Source organism: Crocodylus siamensis, chromosome 4, assembly GCF_052110815.1.
Source record: "Crocodylus siamensis isolate JL-2025a chromosome 4, ASM5211081v1, whole genome shotgun sequence".
Classification (NCBI taxonomy): Eukaryota; Metazoa; Chordata; order Crocodylia; family Crocodylidae; genus Crocodylus; species Crocodylus siamensis.
The window spans coordinates 239427587-239452103 of NC_143398.1; the positions used below are offsets into that span (position 1 = coordinate 239427587).

The window sequence follows — 24517 nt, forward strand, 5'->3', positions numbered from 1 at the left end:
TGCTTTTGTTATTCATAAATTATAGGGAGGGACCTTTGGGGTCATCTGGTAAGCACTCCATGTTTCGTTGATTGGTGAAAGTTCATGCCGTACTTTTGACGGAATCAAGGACTTTGCCGTACAAGAGCCTAATGAACTAAAAATTAGCTCTTCTTTCCCTTTTGGCAGGTTGGGTTACAGAACCTAGAACAGCTTCACAGCCGCCAGGCTGATTAGTTAAATACAGACTAGAAGTGGGGAGAGCAAACCTACGAGGGACGTGGCTTCCTCTCAAGCGTTGCTCGGGGGGCATGTCTACACGAGACGCTAACAGTGCACTAGACCAGCGGTTCCCAGTCTGTGGCCCGGGCGCCACCGGTGGTTCGCAGACAACCTGTCAGTGGCACGCATTAACAGATTTATTATCATTATTTTATATGACAAAAATGAGCTGGCGGTACTTAAGGTTGAACTGGAAAATTTGCTGGTGGTACTCAAGGTGGCATTTTAAATTGCTGGTGCGCAATCTGTCCGAGTTTGGGAACCGCTGCTGTGGACGACTTCTCCTGCGCATTAGTGCGGCATGAAAAAACCGTGCTAATGCGCTAGTGTACTGTAGAATATGTCTACTGTGCATTAGTGTTACTTAAAAAGCATGCATCAGCACTAATTACTGTGCATTATGTTAGTACCTGTGATTAGCAATGCTCCATAATTACGGCACATTAATGAATGTGTAGATGCTCCCAGTGACTCCCACTTTAGCCCAATGGTGGATGAAAGCGGAGGGAGATATCTGGGATTTGAAGCAGGAGGACCCAGGGTCGGGGCTGAGCTCTTCCAAGGAGGAGCCCTGGGAGCAGCTGCACCTGGACTGAAGGCTCAGGGTGAACCTTTTCCTAGTCCTGAATCCTTGATTAATAAAGAGACCTAAGTTTTGAATGTCCTGCTCATGATCTCTGTTTCAGAGGTGCCTGGGAGAGGCATCTGCACGTCCAGCCAAATTTAAATCCTACTGAAGTCAGCCAAAAGATTCACATGTGTTTGTAGGGTTTTGAATCCAGTTCTTATCCCACAGGTTTCAGGTTCAGTTACTCTGGTCGCCGCACATTTGCTTCTTAGCTGGCTAGCACTGACATAACGGTTCGTAATGGAGCTCAAAGGTTAATTTTGAGGTCCTCGTCATAGATTTTACACAATGAAGCTTCTCTCTCTGTAGCAACACCTCAGGCAAGAAGGCTTCCAGTGTCCATCTTCTGTCTGCCCCTACCAGTATCCTTTGCAAATTAAGGGTTGAATCCTGCCGTCGTTGCTCATGGGGAAATGTCTGTTAACTACAACAAGCGATTTACATGGGATGGGATAAAGTGAAAAACTGAGTGAGGATTTCCGGACTCGGCTTGTACTGAAGGGAAGAAACCTGTAAATGTTTAATAGCTCCCCTGGTGCCTTGAGTTTAGAAGAAGACAGCAGCCTACTACAAATGAGCTTGGAGAAGTCTGGGGATATCAGAGCGGCCCAAACAAAATCAGACTACTGAATGCAAACCACGGCCATTGGAAATTGCTCATCAATGGAAAAAAAATCCATTAAAGCCCTTGGGATCCATATATGTTGAGAAAATCCCTAAAATAAATACTGTTCAACAAGTGTAGACAGCACCGCTGGGGTCCCCAAAAGCCAGTGAGGGGAAGACAGCCCCTGCAAAATATGCCAGACACTATTATGGTTGATTAGAAATCTCTGAGTAATTTGCAGCAATGAAATATCAGCCTGGAGACTTTGAGCTGGGGCACCTGCCTTTCTGCAGCGTGATCCATCTTGAGGAATCGCCAGTCCTGGACATTGGTGCAGCCTCCCACCGTGGGATACGGGAGAGAGCTTGGAGGGATATCGAGGGCTGTCTCGGTTTTAAAATCTCTTCCTCAAGGGCCTGCTCATTTTTACTGCTACTGAAAATCAGGCCTCTTTTTTAAAGCAGGGAAGCAGCCGGTGGCTCAAGTTTAAATGAGCTTTAAGTGCTTTCAAGCCCACCCAGAGAAGCATTTGTCTTAATCACTCTTGGTCTCTGTGGGTATTTGTTTTTCTCTCTCTCTCTCTCAAAACTCAAGGCTGCAGTCTCCTATCACTTAATACGCTGCTACTTCACCTAAACTCAGCAAACCCATTTATTCCCACGTGAACCCGGCACATGCAGCCGTATCATGCTTTAAGCTTGCCTTAATTTCAATGACCCCCTAGACTGTGCATCATTTGAGCCCCATGAATGGGCTATAAAGTTCAGGCTAATAGTCAACAGCTGATGAAACACAACCCAATCAAGAAAGTTATCCACGGTTTCCCTTTAGCATTCGCCCTGGCTGTGTAGCTTTTTAGCGAGAGATTTAGCTGATGTAATCAGCTGGAACAAAAAAAAGATACAGTAAATCAGATTGAAACATAAATTTTGTTCCCAGTGAATTTCATGTTTAACAAAGACTGTTTCCCCTGAACAAAGTGGCATTTAAGAGCATTAACTGCTTGAATGGCAGAGTACATATTTTTAGCACTTGCCATGAGTATAGTATTATTTGGAAAAGAATAGCAGGGGCAGGGGGTTGTATTGGCAGAGCAGCGTTGTGCCCTTCATCGTACGATCCAGCAGTTGCAAATATCGCTTCGGGGGACTCTTGATTTCCATAATGCCTGCTCGGGAAGGGAAGGAAGAAAGCTTACTGACGGGGAAAAAGGATTAAGCAGCGTGGCTCAGTCAAAGTCTATTAGTATCTTCGCCCCCTCTCCTCCCCTCCCCTCCCCTTTGGTTTCTTTGGGTCCAGTCAAACTGAGCAGTGGAGCGTACCTGCCTGTTATGTGCTCGTTTGCTCTTGTCTCTGAGAGAGGCGTCATTCCCCGAAGGCAGCACAGAGTCCAGGGGCTGTTTCATAGGCCTCGGGTTCATGGAGAAATCCTTCGACAGTGGTGAAAACGGCCAGTTTGGGGTTGCCCATTTCGTCGGTCCAGCTCGCAGGAGTAAAACACCCCCTTGCAATGTTAAGCAACTGCTCACCACGGCATTTGGTTTCCACTCTTGTGGCTCGTGATGCAGGCCCTCCGTTATCTCACAGGCGGCGCTTGCCCGTTGCGCCGCAGGGATCCCATGAGTTCGTCCTGCCCTGGCCCTTGCAGTTGTCAGGATTGCTCCTCCACCTTGCCGTGAGCTTGGCTGGTTCCTTCTCACCCTGCCGGGTTTTCTCGCGTCCTTGACCTTTGCAATGTCAGGGCTGCGGGGAGGATTGGCTTGTGAGCATGACCTTAGGTGCAGTCCCTTGCTCTACCAGATGACAACCTGGTCCAGTCACTTCAAATGCTGTGTAAACCTTTCGTTGTGTTGGTAGTCATGTTTAGGATAGCCCAAGGAAAGATTCTATGAGCAAAACGTGTTTGGGAATATCTTGTATTGGACCGGCTGTGCAATTGGGAGAGGTGTTAAACAAGCTTTGGGCTGCAGTACACGGTGCCCTTCCTCAGGTCTGGGAAAGCAGCAGATACCCCCTATGCCCCTGATTCTCAACCAGAGTGCCCTGGAGCCCTAGGGTGCCGCAAGAGCCTTTGAAGGCACAATATTTGCTGTGCAAGCCCCTGCAAATGATTTACAAGATTTCAAATAGGAATCTGCAATGTCAGAAACATTCTGCTCTGTTTTTTTTGAGTCTTTTACAACAGAAGAATCGCTCAATTCTGTTTCTGCAGTCCAAAACCAAGTGAAAGCCAGGAGCCGGGTCCCTTCAGGGATGAGAGAGGAATATCAATACCGAGCTGGGTATCGGGTGCTTATTCCATTGGCCTTCTCCAGGCCAGGATCAGAGCTGCTCAGCTATGTCCCCACCCTTCAAACGACCCCAAAAGCCAAAACTAACTTTTCCTTGGCTCCGCTACCTGTGCCACTACAGAAGGAAGGTGTCCTTCCCTCGCTGCTGCCATGAAGCAGAAGTGAAGAGCACGGTCCTAGCTGCAAAGTCAGGACTGCCCCTGGAGTCTGTATAACGCAGCGAGAATTGGGTAGCGCTTTGCAGGAGTCGTAAGGGCAATCACGAGGGCAGAGAGTGAATCCAAGGGTGTTGGGGAAATGAGAAGGGCTTTGGGAATATATTAGGGGAGCAGTAAATACCAGAGAAAGCACAAGCCTTTAGATGCATTTGGAGGGAGACTCAATTATGACTCCAGATTGCTGAAAGCCCCCGTGACTGTCGTGATAATCACAGGCATCATAAGCCTGGATGATTAGGGATGCCACTTCTACGAATGAGGGGTCGTACTCAGGGCCAGGTATCAGGCATTCGATCCAGCTCAGAGAGGGCAGCCTGGGCACACTCAGGGTGGCTGCGGGTGGGCTACCGCACGATAGCTGGAGTGTGGCGCCCTCTCCATCTCCTCCCCTCCAGTTTCCTGTCCCAAGTGGGTTTGACCTTGAGTTTGCCTTGTGGGCCCCTCTCTCCCCCCGCCGGGGATCTTCTGTATGGGGGGAGTCCCCAGGAAGGATTTGTGCTGCCTGCGCATCCTCACTAATGCTAAACAGGGGAACAGGCAAACCTGCAAGCTCTGGATGGAGCGCACGCCCTGAGAACAAGCTCGGGGGCAGCCCCAACACCGGGTGTTTGCTTATGAAAATTCACGGGCATCATAGGCAAAACCCCAGGGCTGCTGCATGCAGATGCGGGGCAAAGCATTAAAGGGACAAGCCGAGAGAACGCCGTCCCTGCCTGGCTCGTTCAGTCGCCGCTGAGCTAACGAAGTTGGATTCACGGTTGTCCTAATTCCAGGTGGGTGAGGCCTCCTAGGTGTGGGGGCAAGAGTGCATCTCTGTAGGGCCTCTGTTTCACAAAGCATATTTTCACCCTTCAGTACGTGCTTAAATCCATCCCCGTTCGGCAAAGTGAGGGCTCGAGTCCTGGATGGAAGCCCTCGGCTGAGTCGGGACCACCGTCCAGGACGAGACCAGGCGCGATGAATGGGCCCGGCCGTAACACCTCCGCGTACCCACGGGGGCCAGTCCGTGTCGGGGTGCGTACGAGGGCCTATTTGAATTAATTTTTGGGAGAGGCGCCGTATCAACTGCTCCGCTGAAACGAAGGGTGCTTGGGCGGAACTGACAGCTCGCCCGGGACTCGGCTGCTGATGAGGAGAAAATCAAACTTGATCACTCCTTGAATTGAGTTGCAGGCTCGGCGGCTGAAGGGAATGCAGCAGGGACGTCCCTTGCAGGGTGAGATCCTCCTCTCCTGTAAATTGGCACCGCTCCATTCCCCCCCGCGCGCTATCAAAGCGCTTGCTTACAACATTTTCTTCAGCGAGCGCGCTCAAATTGACACAGACAAGGGAGATTGAAAACCGGCTGAGGGGCCGTAAGCTTCAAGCAGTGATTAATGGCAACATGCTGCGGTGCAGGGAGGGGTCTTGTGGGGCACTGGTTTGAAGTTTAGCTTTAGATAACATCTTTATTAATGGTCTCGGAGAAGGTGCGATCAGCTCGTTAATCGAACGAGCGGAAGGCACTGAAATGGGAGGTGTCAAGAGAAAGAGACGCCGGATAAGGACCCGGGGAGGTTAGCGATGTGGAGAGGGCATCACAAGGTGAGAGTCGGCCCGGGGGAGGAAAGCGCACCACAGCAGGGGTGGTGGAAGTAATCGGAAGGCGGCTATTTGATGGGAGGGAGGTACATGGAAAGCAGTAAGGCATTAAGAGGCCGGGGGGAGGTAGCAGATGGCAAACTAGGCCCTGTCTATACTGCATTTTCTCTTTTGGGACCGGTGTAATGACGGTTTTGCAAGCCTCGGTCAGAATGCACCGTGGCAGCATATTTGGGGCTGGCAGCTTTCCACGCGGCTCGCCCAGGTAATGCAGCGGAGGTGGGGAGGTGACAGTGGAGATGAGGATTTGTGCTGCCTGCGCATCCTCACTAATGCTAAACAGGGGAACAGGCAAACCTGCAAGCTCTGGATGGAGCGTACGCCCTGAGAACAAGCTCGGGGGCGGCCCCACACACGCAGTGACGCGGCGCATGTGCATCAAAGCTGCTTGCAGCAGTGGAGCTACGCCAAGGCAGGAAAGCTTTCCCGGGCTGGACAGACCCGTAGGTATGTCTCTGCAGTGTGTTGTAAGGGCAGAGGAAGTGGGTGGCCACCCAGACACATCGCCGAGCAGGGGAGGAGGTGGCCTGTGTCTGGTGTGCCCAAACTTTTTGGACTAGTACCAGCCCTGATATCTTTTTCTGGACCACCGTGTGTGCCCTCCCCAGCATTTCACTGCAAGCCATGTAAAGGATGTGGGATGGGTGTGATCAGTGGACCAGCTGCAGACCACTGCCTGTGGCTGTCACTAGGAACCACTGGTGTGCGTCAGCACAGCGTGGCTGAAGCAGGAACAGCCACGGCATGTGTGACTTTTTGAGCATCCTCAGCCTGCCGACATAATGTGGGGTCAGGTTACCGGGGCAGGAATTGGCACCTGTTTTGTACCCGTCCATGGTGAGAGCTACAGCAGCAAACCACCAACGCTGCAGAGAGGAGATGGGGAGGGGACTCATCGAGGGCAGTGGAAGGACTCCCATTGGATTTGGGGTCTGTTCAGCAAGATCCTGAACGCTTTAAGCATGTGCCTAGCTCCAGACTTGTTACTCTTGCTGCTTAAAAGTAACAATACACCTCAAGCTTAAAGTTAAGCTTCTGCTTCAGGACCTTGCTGAATCGGGACCTTCGCTTCCCTGCGTCTCTGTTTTGCACACTCAGCGACACTGCGTACCTCTTTGTGCAAGGATTAATTAGCCACTTTTTTTTTTAACTGCTGCATAATTGCGAAGTATTAATATTATTTTCCTAGCCGAGTATTGGTTTGTTTAATTATTAGCCTGAGCACATCTATGGCTCCGCCACTACTGTGATTATTATTTGATTTATTTAGCAACCGCAAGGAACAAAGATCTCCCCATCTCAAATGCAGGCGCACAGAAGATGGGCTGCATTAGGAAAAACAGAGGCTGTGATGGTTTCATAAGCCATTTTACCTCGCTTTTCAAACAGAAAACACCTTTTTTGGACATAGGCAACGAGGCCCCAGCCTCTCCGCATGCGGTTCCCTTTATACACTGCCAGGGGTCTCGTTGAATTCAATGGAGCTGCTCCAAGGAAGAAATGCCGATTCCCAGGATGTCAGTGGAAGTTATATCACTTCATTTGGACCAAGGTTTCATCCTTTGCTGTGTCAGGCACTAAGGTTTTAAGTGAGGCTTGAAAAAGGGATGCCAAAATCACCAAACCTTTTTTCTTTTTATAGCCTGGAGTTAAATAGATGGGCTTCCAAAGCCTCTTTCCAGCGTTAGTCTGTATTGCCAGGATTAGTAGTAACGCATAGGATGAGAAGACGAACAATGTTAAGCCAACTGGTTTATGAGAGGGGGGAAAAAGAAGTGTGGGTGGCAGGCGTGCTGTTTGTTTTGTTGGGGATGTTGAATACCAACAGATGGGATGTTAGTCATATGCTTTATCTTTTAGTTCGATTTCATGCTAATTATTCCCAGATTGGCTGGTTGAGCTTCGTTCCAAGGTTTGAACCGTCCCGCAAAGTTCTGGATCATGGGAAATTTTTCTTAACGCATTTCAGCAGTTCCCACCTATTTGGCTGTGACAGAGAGGAACTTCCTTTCATAAGAAGGATATGGCTCGCTCCTTCAAGCATACAGAGGACCCGAATGGAGAGCACAGTATGGTTCACAGCTGGTTCGGGGCGGGGGGAATCTGGAAGGATACAAGACAGGATTAAGGGTTGGATACAACATGTTTTGCATGATCCCCTTCTTCCTCTCACTTTTCCTACCAAAATGAGTGACGGTTTTGCTCTCTGCTACTGCAAGAGGCTGGATCCTCTTCCTAGGGAGCATGGGAGCTTCCATTTCGCTCTTTTAGGGTCAGACTTTGCCTACCAGAATTTGATAGGAATCTTGCTACCGCCGGTACTGAAAGCAGGATTGAGCCCTACATAGGTACAGCTCTCATGTGGCTGTTGGGAGGACTGATTGAAATCGTGCGCTGCTGCCTGTTCATAAAGCAGTCCAGTCACCTTCATGTTGAAGCACTGATTCTGGCCTGTTGCCTAAATCCACTGCCCCGTGAATGACCAAGCCTAAAGATGTTGGGACAGGCTGCCATGCTGGTGGGACAGGTCATCCCAGGGCAACTCATTTGAGGACAAATGTACTTTTAATTTAAAAAGAGATCTAGATAATATATTGTTGAGGCTGGAGGCGTCTTCCTGTCTGCTCACGTGCTGGCCCAGGACAAGGATCTTCTGGATGTAACTCCAGTTGGGAAGGCATGAAACCTAATTAGAGGGCACATCTACACCTTCATTCATGAGCTTTAGGTAATGCACATTAAATTTAGTATCACCATTGTGAGGTACTAGAAAAAGATTTTCATAGATTTCATAGACATTAGGGCTGGAAGGGACCTCGGGAGATCATCGAGGGTGCATTAGTCTACTTAATGTGTATTAGCAAAAGAGCACGGCTTTTTGTGATGCTTTAATGCGCATTAAAATAGACTAATGCACATTAAAGTCCATGTGTAGATGTGCCTAGTGAGTAGATAAAAATGAGGACTATTTACCCACAGATGATACGAGCTGGGGGAGGTGGAGGATCACTGAACTAAGAACATCTGCACTATATAAGAGAGACTGGTTGTGAAATGTCATCATCTGACAGAAAAAATGTTGGGGCAGTTATACAGCCAGCATCATTGTCATGGCTCTGCTGACTCTAATGCAGGGGTGAGCAATTATTTTGGGCAGAGGGCTGCTACTGAATTTTGGCAAGCCATCAAGGGCCGCATGACTGGCAGCCCAGGGCAGATAAATACTAATTTTCTAAATTTTTTAGGGGCCCTGCAGGCTGGATAGAATGGCCTGGGAGGCTGCATCCGGCCCCCGGGCTACATTTTGCCCACCCCTGGTCTATTGAGACTGTAACTCTTTGTATTGGGTATACATCTTCCCCCAGGACTTTAAGGTATCCCCCCAAAAGGGGGGAAAAAGCTGAAGGGCTAAGAGACATGAGCAAATGAGAAGTAACGACCAAATGCGAGACTAGACAAGGCCTAAAAGCATTGTCCTTGCGTTGGAAACACTGCCACTGTATCATTCTTAGTCTGGTTTTGGTGGTTTGTATACAGTATGAGGAGAGTGTCTCCCTGCCTAGGTAGTGTTATAGTCATGTAGCCATGTTGGTCCAGGAATTATGCAAGAGGCAAAGATTTCTTTGGATGATACATTTTATTGGCCCAACTGCATAGCTGAGATAGTCAGGCAAGCTTTCAAATACAAATTCATCAGGTCTGAGCAGTGAACACCCAACACAGCATAGTTATGAAAAAAAAGGTTGTAAGAGTGGGGAAAGAAATTCCCAGGGTAGCAGACAAACAATTAGCAGAAGAAAAGGACCTGATTACCGGGACATGAAGGACTGTCAGAAGGGAGGAGGGTCATTCTCAGCTTTCATGCGTGGGGGAGAATTGGGGAATCAGGTAGGTTTTAATGAGACATGAAGTCCGTGTACATGTTAAGCACTTGTTTGGGAGTGTCCAACCGAGCTTTTGAATTCTTGTTCCCAGTTCCTCCTTTTCAACCAGTTAGGTAGATCTCCCTTGAGCACAAGGATGGTGAGGTCAGAGAGGGAATGGTCACACTGTGAGAAATGTGCTCCTAATGGTGTACGTGTGTCTCTGTCCTTCATAATTTCTCTATGCAAGTTCATTCTGGTGCGTAGTTTAGTTTCACTCGTGTAGTTGTCATGAAGGCCTTGGATGCACTGGATCAGATGCACCCCATTTTGGGAAAGGCACGTGTAGGAACCAGGGAGTCTGATAGTTTCATGATGCAGGGGGCATTGGTTGTAGCAGCAATGGCAATGTGTTGACAGGGTCAGTGTTTCTAGCCAAGGCAAGGCTATGTCCCACTTGATGCCTGTTGGACAGTGGGCAGTTTTCCTCTAAGGATGAGTTGGGCAAGGTTAGCGGGTTGTTGGAAAGCCAGGAGTGGAGGGGCTGGGAATATTTTTATCATGGGCTGATCCCTGTTGAATACAGGCTGTAGTCCTTTGATGACTCTGGTGATTGGTGCCAGTGCGGGGTTGGTGGTGGCCACCAGCAGTGTGCAGTCACAGGGGGGTTTCTTTTTGTTTTGGTGCAGGTTACAGGGGGGTGTTTCGATAGCCTTGTCACAGGTATGGTCTAGGTCTATTCCTTGTTGTCTAAAGGCAGATTTAATTCTGGCCAGGTGGGAACATTGAACAGTTACTTGAAGCAGGTGCGGTGGTATCCAAGGGCCTAGCTATATAGGAAGACAAGACAGAAAGTGCCACCCTGGGACGTCAAACCCAGATCCCTGCATTCCCAGCAATCATTTACCCAAAGAAAACACTCGATCCTTATTTAAGAAAATACTGTTTTCATTAGAGTCAGTCGAACTATGCGGTGAAAAATCTGTGCCTTTCTTTTAGTTGATATTTGAAGTTTAGACAGTTTCGTACTTAAAACTTAATTTATATCATCTGCTCTACTTGTCACAGAACAGATGCCCAATCAGGCTGTACACAGCATTGTATCTGAGGTTGAAGAGGACTAGTACTGGAATGTCTCTATTGTTAGGTGTGATTATGGGCTGATCCTGCTGGGAGAATTTAACTTCATTAATGGATTATAACTTACTGCCCTGGAGTAAGGGCACAAGTTTTTGGCATGGTGGGCAGGAGATTTTGTACGTGGAAAATCTGAATGATTCCCTCAGCCTAAAAACATCACTAATAAATGAGCAAGATAGAACACATACCGGTAGACATTGATGTTAACCATGTTCAGGAGTAGACACTGTTATTGGCACAGCAGCTTGGTTGGACCGATGTGTGTAGGAATTACATGTATTTATGCATCAGAGGTTACAGTAGTAGATGCAGAGATTTTCTGGTAGCACCTTGAAGCTTTTAAAATGTTTCACTGGATTTTGCACGTGGCTTCTGAATTTCTCTGCACATTGGGAGATGCAGTGTTAAGCTGTACCCAGCAGGGGTGTCCAAAACGGCACCGTTCCATTTCGACTTGTGTTTCGACAGAACAGCGTTTTGTTTCAAATTGTGTTTCGATTTGAAACCACTGTTCTGTTTCGTTTTGTCGAAACAGCTTTCACTGTTTTGATGCTGTTTCAGCATTTCGCCCACATGCTATTATGTGGAAGCTCAAAACAGCCTATAACTTTGTCATTTCTGGTTTGATTTGGATAAAACTTGTAGGCATGCTAACCCCTTCTGAAGGCCCAAAGCCTTCCAAGTTTCAAGGAGATAGTTGCAGGGGTTTCTGGGAAACTGCGCCTAAAGCTGCGGACAAGCAAAACTCATGACATGGGTGACACTGTGTGCGTGTTAAGGCACAGCGGGGTGAAAGCTGCAGGGATGGTAGCCCCTGCTGAGGCCACGATGCCTGCCAGCTGTCCAGGAGATCAGTGCAGGGGGAGTCTGGGTTCTGGGGCCCTGCACCTCTAGCTGCTGACAGGCAAAACTCGTGACACAGGTGGGTGACACCGTGTGTGTGTGTTAAGGTGTGCCCTCACTCACCTGACACCAAGGCAGAAAGCAGGGCAGTTCAAACAATGTTGCCTTTGATGCAGTTTTTCCATCCCTCCCCCAGAGCACCGGGATTGGAAGGGACCATAGGAAAGGATCACAGTCATTGGCCAGCTACACAGTCAATAATGAGAGCACTCCTTCCCCTCCCCCGTCCTTACTTTAGTTTCTGTTTCCCTGCAGGCAAGCCCAGCTTGAGCTTCAAAACTCGAAACGTTTTGAAATTTTTGAAACATTTCATTTCGAGGCTGTTTCGAAGCTCTCTTTGGTTTTGCTGTTTTGAGCTTGAAATGAGTTGAAACAGTGTCAAAATGAAACTGCTGGTAAAATTTTGCACAGCCCTAGTGCCCAGTTGGTTGGACACAGGCTCTTTAACTTGGCTGACACACAGTATGTTGAAATGCTACAGTTAGTTGTCGCAGTAGAAACGCTCTTCATTTTTCTGACTGCATCCCTATTTGATATTCCTGTTCTTAGGACAAAAGAGTCTTCTTTGCTTGCATTTTAGTCACATGCCAAAACAATGGAATAAAAAACCTTCTAGAGAAAGTTTTAAATTCTTATGTGTGTCTTGAGTAATGGGCTGTGGTCGGATTAGCGTGTGTGGCTGGCAAGCCATCTGCTGAAGAGTTCTTGGATGCAGACCCCTGATGGATAGACTCGCAAATGGAGGTGATGTCAGAAATGATTACGTGGCTTTGCTGATACAGCTGATCTCTCAGTGCACTTTCCCCTGCAATGCACAAACTCACGGCTTTCTGCAGCTGCTTCTCGGCCACCAGGATGCTGAGAACTGGCACCGATGTTGCCCAGAGGGGAGGGTGCCCAGGGGAGATAGCAGCTGGGTTGTGATCCACTCTGTGCTGGGAGTCCACGCTCACGATTGCTCTTGCCTTTGCCATCACCAGACATACCGATACCTTTCTGCATGGAGTGGGCCCTATTTTTCCCTAATACAACTCCATTGACTTCAGGACCTGGAGGCTAACTTTGGTCCATCAATCTGATGCCCCACCTGGATGGGGCTGAGTGAGAGATGTTGCTCTTGAGGGAGTGTCATGGTCTCCCAACCCTGCCCATCGGAGAAGGGAAGTGAGCAAGGGTTAAACCATAGAGTAAAACGCCACCTGAGGCCACCCACAGCGATCTAACTGTAGATCTGTGCATGTGGGCCTCTAAAATTCACTGCCACCTCATTCCCTCTCTTGCAAAATATCAAGCAGTCTCCAACGCCTGGGAGCCTAATCATCTATTCATGTATTAAAAGAAGGCCCTGCACATTGATCATGTCCATTTAGATCTCACTTTGTCGCCTCAATATTTCTGGAGACAAATTCTTTGCAGCTAATTGCAATATAAATTCTCTTAAAACATTATCATAAAGGGATTTCCCAAAGATATAAGGCCCACCATCAAAAAAAGAGAGAGAGCAAAGAAACAGCTGTGAGGTGGGGGTTTTTTTGTTTCCTAACTAAGTGCTATAGAAAAGTAAAGAGGAGGGAGAGAGAAAACTGCAAATCTTGCTAATTAAATGCTAAGCTTGCTTTTGTGGGCTTGATTTAAAGCATTGCAGAAGATCCTGATATTTTTACCAACTTTCCAGCTGAAGGCCAAAGAAATGGACTGTTGTGGTTTTAATGCTCTGCTAGAGATGGGCTTGAGCCACAGGGCTCAAACACCACGAAACATAAGGGATGCTTTGGTTTGAGGGCCTTGGCACACGTTACACTTAGGACATGCTAACTGTACTGCAAATGCAAGCATCCAGTCGCTGAAGCAGCAGACCATGTGCTAAATGCCATCGTAGCGCAGCAAAGCCAGGACTCTTCTCGTGAGGAGTATCTCCAGGTCACATCACCTAACACGTGCCCCACGGAGGTAGTACAGTCAGGAGACTCCAGTGCACAGGCGGGGGGACGTTGGGGCTGGCAAACAACCCTTTGTCAGTCCCAGCCCCTGCAGCACATGACGCCGACCCTGAGGATGTTTTATTTAGATTGTAGCAAGCATTAGTGTGCGACTGCTCAGAAAACTTTCTAAGTGGTAGCAATGAAACGCATCCTATGTGTGGCAAGGCTCGATCCAGGCCTAGCTCTCCTTTTAACACTTCAGAGAGGTGACCCAGCTAACCTGAGAGCATTGCTCTGAGATGGCCACCCATCCCCTGCTGCCCCGTGCCTTCAGCTTCCTCTGCAACGTGCCTGCGCAACCCACAAGACACGGGAGGTTTCTCGGTGCAATAATTGGTCAGTTCGGAGGCAGCTCCCCAGTTGGTTTCCCTGGTTTTCTCTGCACTCATTTGTGTTCTTGCCCATTTATGCCTGTGCTGTGCACTTGAGTGGATCCAGTGATGCATTACACTCATTGCGCGCAGTTGTGACTGCGGTGGCATGGAGCAAGGTAGTGGGGGAATTCGCTGCATTCTCCTGCGGTGGGAATCAGCGGCCGGGAGCATGGCGTTGCACACGGTCCCCAGGGAAACCCAGAGGCTTCAAAGAGGGAGCCAGGGCGTCCAAACCATTCTGCTATGGAACAGGAAAAACAGTTGTCAGGTAGTAGCCAAGAACAAGTCCATTGGCCATACCGTACGGTGCACGTGTCGAGTGCATTTCACCCAGGAGCATTTCACCAGCGCAAGTCAGCATTTTTATCCCCATGCTACAGGTGAGGAGAGAAACCGAGTCTCCCAAGGACTCCTAGCAAGCGGCAGAGCCAGAAAATAGATCCCTGTTTCCCTGACTCCCAGCCCTGTGATCTGACCAACACATGCTGGACCTAACTGCTTGAGTTGTTATTTTAATATTTTTTGGATCATGGGAAGCAGAGCGTGGCATTTCCCAGCATTTCATTTCAGCGGGCCAAAAGGACTCTCAGCCCTTGGCCAAGTTTGATCAGATCATTTCCAAATGACCCTTTCACTCCACAGCTGATGGACTAGGAGCCCATCTCTGCAACCCATGTGGGCTGTGCACGGGTAGATGAAACGGAGAGGAACTCCATTTTTTAGGCAGGAGAAAGTGGATTAGTTTAGGGAGCCCGTTCCCTAACAACTCCACATGCATTTGTAGCCAGCACAGGTAATCATGGCTCTTGGGTGAGTACTTGGCTTAAACCAGCTCAGATAAATGTTTCAGAAGTGAATCAGTCCCAGACATTTGCCTACCAAATGCATTTCCTTTGCATATTCTCACTGCAGTAGCTTCCTTTCCTCTGTGGGTCATTTTGCCTCGAAGGAGTCTTTCCTCCTACATCCTGGATGGGTCTTTAACTCACAGCCTCTCAACTACCGCGAGGTCTGATGATCCCCGCTCTGCTGAAATGTGCATAGGTAGAAGGAATCGGGTTTTCCTGCCTCGGTCCGCCAAGGTTGCTTGAACAGGAGACAAGTTGGAGGCACACTCAGGTTTTACAGGTTTCACTTGGGCACTGAAAACAGTAGCGCTGCCTATTCCAGTCACATTTGCCAGGTGTATTGGGCCCGGCGCTGCCACCCGTATTCGCACAAAGCCGTGCTTAACAGATACCGGCAATGTGCTTAACATTGGTTTCGTGAGTAAGGCGGTATTTAGAAGTGGTGGTATTGGGTCCTTCATGCTTTTGAGCATCAGCTGTTAATCATCACATTGCGCCTGGCAGGAAGAAATGTCTGTGGCGTCCCCGTAGGAAAACAGAGATTATGTCACTTAGGGAGGCAGTAGCAGTCAGCAGCAAGACTCAGGCATCCTCGCCTCCTTTCCTACTCCTACTCAGCCACTGATCCATGCTGGCTCTTAAACGAGCGGGGTTTCACGCCAGATGCTGAGCTAGACAATCACAGACACCCACCCCCAGTGAACTGAGCACCTTTTTTAAGGCTGTATGTGGCGCATAGACCTTGTGTAGAGCCTCAACAAGAGGAGGAGGACGATGACGGAGGGAGGTACTCAGGTGAGAGATATCGGGCATGTGGTCACGTGAGAATGAAATGCCGGGGGCAGGTTTCGGGAAGTACAACCAGGTGCCTCCCGTGATTGAAATGAGGTTTCCCCAAGACATAAAGCAGCTGTTGAGGTCCCATCCAACCCTAGCATCTATGAATCGCTGAATCTAAGAGCTCTTACGTCCTCCAACATTGGATTTGACCATTTTCCACTGGTAACGCCTGACGTGTCAATGAGGTTTATACCCGGGGGAGGGGAGGGAATACAGTAGCTGGTGTCATGAACATGAGCAAGTCCGTAATAAGGGAAGACAAGACCCCTCTGCCCGTTCCTGGATTCTGATGGGAAAAGGTACATTCATGTTGCTCTTGTTTCGGTTGCTATTGACCACCCGTGCTTCTCGGTTGTTAAATTTCTTTAGTCTTTTATTTATTTATTTTTTAGTTTTTCACAAAGTGACCCTGACTTGTTACTTATACTGTAGCTTACAGAAGTGACACACTTAATATCGGGGGGTCCAAACCTGGATATCTACCAGTGGAGATGGAGACCAGGTAAATGTGCACCTGCTCTGCCAAAGGGAAAAAGAAGGGCCACTTTGGCAACTGCTATGAGAGGCAGCTGGAGGCTGTAAAATAAAAAAAAAACCCACGTTGGAAGGGGATAGGTTGCAGTGTTATCGTTATTTGCTAAGCCCTGCTTGTTTAGGCCCAGCATGTGTGACAATGATGAGCGGACATCATGCCACCTACTAGGAGAATCTGGGTCTCTGGAGAAGGCTCTGGGTTCTGGCTCTGGTAGTGGGTGAGCACAGATCCACCGAAGTAGGATGGCAGGAGCTGTGGGTCCCTCCACAGCATCACTCCATAAAGGAAGCCATCTGAATGGTATCCACCCATCTTACTCTCCCAGACGGAGGGAAGGTGCTAGTGGCTGGAGTGGAGAACATGATGGAGAAGGCAGCAGAGAGGGTGCTAATCTGGAAATAGGAAGGATGCATTGACCAGGCAGCGTTAACGTATCTACGCACTTTCTTTTCCCCTTTCACAGACGCTTAACAAGAACAATTTAATACCCGATGACAGAACCAACTTCTACCCCTTGCAGCAAACCAACGTGTACACGACTACCTACTACCCCAGTACACTGAATAAATATGACTACAGGCCTGAGGCCTCCCCTGGAAGGACCTTTACCAACAGCTGATGGTGGACAGATCATGCAAGGACTGGATCCATTCCTATATGAATTTTTTTTTTAATTGGGTTTATGGACCAAATATTGGCCCAGTCTCTAGATGTAAATATTGTACAGTAGGGCCTTTTTTTTTTGGTTTACTGTATTACTTGTAAACACCACATCTCCTTAAGTGGGCAGAATGCTTACGGGCCACGGACCGCTCTTCATAAGCTTTTACGGATATTTGGCTGCAAGTGTTCAAGGCTGGAAGAGCAGCATTTCTGTCCAGGCCCAAATTGCCAAGGAGCTGACTATGTGCTGTGGCAAGTTTCCACCGTGCAGGAGAATGAAACCATACAGGTGTACTCAAAGAAACTCAACAGGTAGCTGCTTAGAGCAAAAAACCTCTCTACGGTGAAGAGCGCCTTTCCTGCGATACGATAGCAAAGGTACTCTGAATGGCACTTAGTTCACAAGACAAGCTGCACGGGACTCCATCGTGCTAACAACTTGAACGTTTCATTCTTTTCTTTCCTTTTTTTTAAGTTTCTATAAAAATAACTTTCCAGGGCAGTGGGACCATGGGATGATGCCTTTCCCGTTACGGGAAATAGTCTTTTTGGGTAAGTTGCCGTTTGACCGGCGAAGGAAGAACATGCGAAGAGCGGACTTTACCCGAAGAAGCATCTCAGAATGTTTCTGGTCTTAATTAAGAGAAAACTATACAGGCAGTGAGATGTTAAGCAAAGAAAATGTTGGCACGATGAGACGTGAACTTGGAGTGCATAGCGAAGATGTTTATACCGCTGGAAAAAAGAAAAAGAAAAAGTGAAGGGCTCTTCAAGAGCCATGGGCTTTCTTCAAGACAACATTTACTCTTTTGGGTTTTTTTCCCCTCTAGTTTTGATTCCAACCATGACAATGTTGATGGCCATGCTCTCCTTTTGTGACATTATCATGCATTGGGCTAATTCTTACTGTATGATTATTTTTAGTTCGTTTATTTTCAGAGTAAGAGATACTGACTTTTTTGGGGGGGGGGGGGGGGCGGGTATTTTTCTAAGGAATGTTTCCATGGCGTGACGTGACCCGAACGTCTGCTGCGCATTCTTACGGTGTCTTCCAGGCAGAACTCCATGAATTCATTAATTATACAGCTGAACAACGTGCATTGTTTGCCGGTATTCCTCTACCTGCTCAGCAAACGAACAAACAAATCTGGCTACAGCCGTTAAATTAATTTGGGACTGTAGCATTATTAAAAATTTTTTATCCAGCTTAGCAATGTAATGTCGTGTAGGTGCGTGACTATGTCCATGAGACCTGTATTAGACTGAGACAGAAGCCATGGTGTCCACGACCAGGTGTTTCCTTGACATTATTGTTTTCACCCTTCGCCAGTGCTTAAATGTACAATTCCCTCCACTGTGTCAGCAACGTGAGCAAGTATGGCACTGTTACTGTTCGATGTTCCTAAGTATTTATAATGAACTCCTGACGCTAAGACTGCGAGAATGCTGCACTACCGAGCATGAGATAACGAGTGCAAAGCACGCACGCATGAACTCCACGTGGTGCCAGAACGGGGAATCTTTGTATGCCTCATCCCTCAGCTCTTGCCATATCTATTTTCAGTCCCCAACTAGGGTGTTTTTCCAGAGGTCTGTTTTAGATGCATTTCCTTCAACAGATTTTTGCTAGAAGCCAGTGCTGTACTAGTTCCTCACGCCCCTTGGTCCCCAGCACACGCTCGCTCGGCTGGCTTGGGTGTCCGCCTAACTCAACCGCAGAAGTAGGGACTAGGAATAGAAGAAAGGCCTGGCCAGAGTGTGTGCAAAAGCCCACATGGCCCCTGTGATCAGGACTGAGAAGCGAAAGAGCAAAGCTGCCTTCTGTTTCTAAGCTAGCTGAACCCGAAAGCTGTCTGCAGTCACCCATGGCCATAATGGTATTTTTCTTATAAAATTCCCCTTGTCAGCCTGGTCACTGGGGTGTCCCAGACTAGATCAGTGACTCCTGGTCTTTTCTGCCCATCAGACCAGTTGAGGTCCTGCTCCCAGCTGCACCAATGTCAATGAAGAGAAACTCCCCTTAGAGAAGCAGAGGTGCTCTGGATTCCCAGCCAGGTGATGAGGGGCCGGCGCAGACTCTTAATACTTTTGCTTCTGCTACTGCTGTTTAACGAGGGACATTGCAACCCCTCCACCCTACGTGGGCTGCCCTCAGTTTTGGCGTGTTAGCAGAGGAGAAGGCAGCAAGGATGGATGGGACGGCAGCATGGACATCGACATAGCGGCATTGCTCCAAAAGCCTAAGGCTGGGATTTTTCAAAGGCCCCTAAGTGAGTTAGGCACATAAATAGTTATGAGGACCTAGGTTTAGCTCCTGGTGGACTTCCTTTGAGGAACCGGGACTTGTTCTGCTGCATTTCCTTGTTCCTTTAAGTGCCATTAAAAAAAACCCAAGAGACCATAGTGGAACCGGTGGCTGAACATTGTTGGATCAGGCTGCCCAGTCGGGACTTCCCAAATTTAATTTCAGTGAACCTAAAGAAAGCGTGGGTGCCCACAATCACTATAGACATTACAAATTATAGATGCCAGAGCGTCCCACGCAGATGAGGTCCTGCATCGGAGAGCTGTAGGATTATCATTTACTGGGCTGGATCGCGGCTGCCCTGTGTGAAGGTGTGAGCAAGCGAGTTGAACCTTGCAATCATTTTGAATTTTTGCATTTTCCTTTTTGCCTCTCAAACATTTCCCAGTTCCAGCCTCTCAGAATAATATATTTAAACTGCCTTTTTTTCCTTCCATGCAGCTTGTGAAATTATTTAGGGTTTCAACTCACTGAGAAAAATCATTACTTCCATTGTGCTTCAGAAGTGCATATTTTATAAACTATTTGAAGGCAGATACCGGGGAGGGAGCGGGTGTGCAGTTATATTTTCAGCAAGACATAGAAATTTGTTCTTACCAGTCGTCCAAATGGATTCAGCCCTTTTTCATATAATTGGCAATCACAGCAAGAAGCTGTGGGCTCCATTCGAGCAGAAAGTAGAAGCGAGGGGGTTGGGCGGGGAGAAGGCATCTGAACTCTTATTACTCAATTAATGTTTGCATGAGAGTGCAGTTCTTTAAGGGCAATGTTAATGTGATGTCAGGGTTGAATGCCTTAAGAGCTCCCTAGTGCATGACAGGTTAATGACACCAGATACAGTGATGTTCGTGCGTTTCTGTTTGATTCCAGCAGGTAATTCAGCAGCTTGATCATCATGTCTGTAATGTCTATAGTAGATTGAATTGCTCCTGCAGCTTGATGTTAAATGGCTTAAAATTTCCCATTCTTAGGGTCATCTAAAAGTATGTGCAATACACTTGGTTCTACAGCATTGCTTTCTACAAGCCGCTTCCTCCGCTGTTTTTTTTTTGCCCCCACTGTTATGAGAAACTCGGGTCATTTACTTGACAAGGAATTGACCTTCACCTTGAGACTCGAGGGCTGTGCAAATGTTTTGGGCTGGGATTCAGCAAAGAGCAGGTGGACTGCTAGACATGTCTTATTTCTTCCCCCCCTTGGCTATTTCTTTCCCCCTATACAAATGCTTGTACTTTTTTCCTAGAAGGTTCATTTGTGCAGGGTTACCTCTTCTATATTGCAAAGCTGCCGTTGGACTTCGCTGGGTTGGAAAGCCAAGTGTGAACATCTCCCCTTAGTAATGCACACAGCTCACTCCAGCAAGTAAAACACTGAAAAAAAACTCCTGGAGAAAAGGGTGCTGTTGTCTGAAAGACGCACTTGCAAATGTATATATATATATGTGAGCCAGCTGCTCTTCTGAGACGTGTGAAACATGAATCGCAGAAGACAGGAATGTGTATTGTACAACAACTGCTCTTGATGCCTTATTTTTAGAAAGTGAAATAGAAGTTGTGTCGAAAGCAATGTAGAAAGTGGGAACAGAGTCCATTAATTACCATGTAGGCTACAGACAAAGATGATCCCTCCAATGATGTAAAGCTACGCCCATGTGAGGATGAAATCGCTGTCCGTAGAGAACTGTCTATTCTTTGTACCAAATTGTAGGATTTTTTTATACATATAAAATGTAAATTTAAAAGTTTGTGTACCAACTTCCTCTTTTGATCGAATAGTGTGCATTATCTATCAGTGGATAAGTACAGTATATATTTATAATATATACACACAATATATATAAATATATATATAGAGAGAGCAAGATGCCTGCAGAGAACGTTTAGAAGGGCAGTGCTGTTATTCAACCTCCATCTGGACAAACTGAAAGCAAGGACTGAAACAGCCAGTGTTTCATTTGCTTTAACAAAACATACCTTGTAGCTAAATGAAATCTAATTATCTTTAAATTGAGAAGAAAATTGATTTTTATAGTTCAAAATGCCCATTTCCCCAGCACAAAGCCTGCGTAAGAATGCCGGCACGAACGGTTTTTGGAGCAACTTCTGTTTTACGAATAATCCTCCCATGCCGGCTATGTGGATCACTCTTTCTTTTTTAATTACAAGTAGAGAATAATTGTGTGAGCATAGTAGCACGTGGGAGTAAGGACTACTGTACCATTAAAGTAAAACGCATCTTCAGCCAGAACTGGGGGGAAGTCAGTTAGCACGTACGTGTTGAAGAGCTTTGCAATTAGTTTCCCTCTATTTGATTGGCAGGCTAGACACCGAAGAACTATTCACACGCTGGGCTCTTACTGTTTAAGTTAAAGGAGAAAACCTGCCAGCCCAGCAGCTGAGGTATGTAAAGAAACCTAAAAGATTTGATACAGCAAGTCAGGCACCTGAATCCCTTGGGCTCCTTTGAAAATCCAAGCTGTAATTTTCAGGGGGGCTGAGGTTGCCCTTGGCCATCCGCTCATTGGGACAGGGTAAGGACTACCAAAGGTTTGCAAGGGCTTGGTTTGGACTGTTTAATTCTTCAGCAGGAAAGGCACATAGGGATGTCTTTTGTAAACCAGCTAAGGGCAAACGTCCAGAGGTCCTAAGGACAAGTTTGGTTCAAAGAAACATCCAGCCATTTAGGTGCTGTCCATGCCTCAACCTGAGACAGGAAAATGCTCTCAAGCAGGTTGTCATGGAGGGTCCAGCATCTTGTCTCACATGGCTGGACACTATTTGAAGAGCACCATATTCTTGCCCAGGGTCAAGAAAGGCAACTCATGGCAGAGATGCAGACTTCAGATCTTGGCACTCCAGCCTGATCCAAGCCAACCTCGTCAGGTGGCCAAAGGCGATCCTGATGAGTAATGGCAACATGCTCCATGGGCTGGGCACCTGTGCAAGATGCACACCACAGAGTCCGGGAGCAGTCCGGGGATCAACTCCATCAATAACGGAAGCAAAAAGTTTCCATTGTGGAGCCAGTGTCAAAGCCAGCCAGCTGCATGCCGGTGGGGGATGTGCAGCTGCTCTCCGCTTGCATCTAATTCATTGGCAACATCATTTGTCGTAGAGGAGAAGTAAGGGAGGAATGGCAGGCGAAGGTGAAATCACAGGACTTTGTGTTATAATGGGCAGGGGAGGGGAATGACAGTGCATAATTGGATCTTGGCTACACAGGAAATTCATAGTAGAACGCAAAATCTTTGGCCCCCAAAAACAAACCCTGGAGAGCAGGATTGGACTCTTGTGAAGGCACATCACCCTTCCTATGCAATTGAACTTGATGGTACTATTAGTATAAAGGTGACCTAGACTGTAATCACTGCCTTTAGACACTGTGAATTTTTTTTGGGTACTCTGTATTTTTATATATTGTACAATGTAAAGAATAATTCAGAAATAAAACAGAACAACCTGGGGAGCTGGTGGCTTATTTCCTCTCGGAGGCTTACACGGCTGGATCACGCACCTCGTAAGACGACTTGACGGCGAGGACCAGACCGGTAGCTCCGGACGCTTCTCCTGGCATTGCTCAGGGCCCGTGCTGTGGGTGGCCAAGTTAATCCCCTGAATGCAATTAGCTGCATATTCCAGGTTCATACTTCGGTCATTCCTTCTTTACCAACCCGTCAGGCTGCAGCCGAAAGCCTGACGCTGGATTACGTTCATCACAAATTGAGCTGTTGGGTGCTGGGTCCAAAACAAAGCTCAGCCACGAAGTTCAGCTCTGCACACCTGCTTTGCCTGGTTAGACATGGCAGAGGTGAACTGAACACCAACATTTTGAAGCATAAATCATAGTTTGGACGGCAGCGGCCACTGAGCCAAACCACACTTGACTCAGACCCCTCTGAATTTAGCAACACAAAAATCCCTTTCTAACCGTGTGGTGTGAACCTCACCTCTGCTCCCTGCTTCCTGTAGCACCTCAGCTGAGACCAGGAAACCCTATGACCTTGGTCCCCCAAAGACACCAGGACCTCTCTACCGAGGATGCGAGCTTGCTGCAGTAAGACAAAAATACGATGTGCATGCTGAACCTTTCGGCTGTATGCTCTCCCTTGCAGCAAAATGGTATCCTGGCTCCTTCACAATTGTTACAGATCACTGTGAAGAGTTGTAAAAGTGGACACATTTTGATTGAAGGATGATCATCTCCTCGTACTAGAGAAGGTAATAGCTCTCGTCACATTTATTAATCAAAATAAAGGCCATGGGAAGTGACAGAGTCAGGAACATTTTAGTTTATGTTCCGATACAGCTCAAGACTTATATTGTAGTTTTATACAGAAAATTACACCATAATGTCGTAAAAAATAGATTGGATTACTAATAACCTGAAGCATGGTACACCTGCATACATAATAGCTTATTCTCAGTAAATCACCAGCTTTCATTTGTGTGTTTTTGTATCCTCAAGTGTGCATGCAGGGATTTCTTTTCAATGCAGACCATTAAAAAGTAATTGAGAGGCACAAGATCAGTAAAAACAAACTTGGTGTGAATAAGATGGATTTTTTTGCTCAGTTATCCTTGCACTTCCTTGCACATAAACGGTCGGTAAATGGCTTTGTTTTGCATCAAGACATCCCCATGCTCAATTAATGCACTTTCATGTTGGAACCAATTGCATATTTGCTTTAAAAAAAACCCTGTCTACCACTTAAATTATTTGCCTAGATGCTAATTTGATTCATTAATGTAACAGACTCGCTTGGTTCTGCAATGCGTTTTATTCTCTCTCACCTTCACTGCACTCCACGATTCGCCCTTTCTGTAAAAATATTGGCAACTCGGTGCAGAGGAGGACATGGTCCTTCCTTACTCAGTGGATCCCACATCTCGTTCCGGTTTGGTGCCCATGGAACTGGAAAGCTTCCCCTTACAATCATGCCCTGGAGCCTCGTGACGTAGGAACAGCAACAAACTCAGGCCACGACGCTTGACTGAGCTCAGGAAAAGCCCTGAGCTCTCTGACCCCTCTCCATTTAATCAGAGGGGGCCACTCAAAAGTGCAATGCCCCGTGTATCTAGCCAGGGGACACGGCAACACCAGCACCTGGTGAAGGAGATGGGCTGGTAGGCTCAGCATCACTGTCCGTGCATCGCTTGACCAAGAGAGCAGTGGCACAGGCACTATTGCTGGGGCCTGATGCTTAAAAAGCTCTCCCTGGACTAGCTGGTGCCCATGAGCCTGCTAGCTCCCCTGGACACAGGTCTTGTATAATCCCTATCAGCGCACTAGGCCCTCCTGCTTTACATCCTCTCCTGTGTTTCCTGCAGGGGGATGAAGGCAAAAATTAAAAGAGCACAAACCCTATCCTCACCCCAAATCCAGTGCCCACGTACCTAACTGAGATGCATGACAAAAATG

At 47.5% G+C, this 24517-nt stretch overlaps 1 protein-coding gene across 2 annotated transcripts in view; it reads left to right on the forward strand.

Annotated features, from left to right (window-relative positions):
* SEMA5B (semaphorin 5B) overlaps nt 1-22562 on the forward strand; it is a 351344-nt gene extending 328782 nt beyond the window's left edge. Inside the window, exons 23-24 of one of the 2 annotated variants that reach the window (XM_090045999.1) lie at nt 16029-16098; nt 16595-16730. In XM_090045999.1, coding sequence (XP_089902125.1) covers nt 16029-16098; nt 16595-16602 — 78 coding nt within the window. In that variant the 3' untranslated portion in view covers nt 16603-16730. Of the gene's footprint in view, nt 1-16028; nt 16099-16594 lie in introns of both variants that reach the window. The other variant, XM_090045998.1, reaches the window with a different exon arrangement.
* The last annotated feature ends 1955 nt before the right edge of the window (nt 22563-24517 follow it).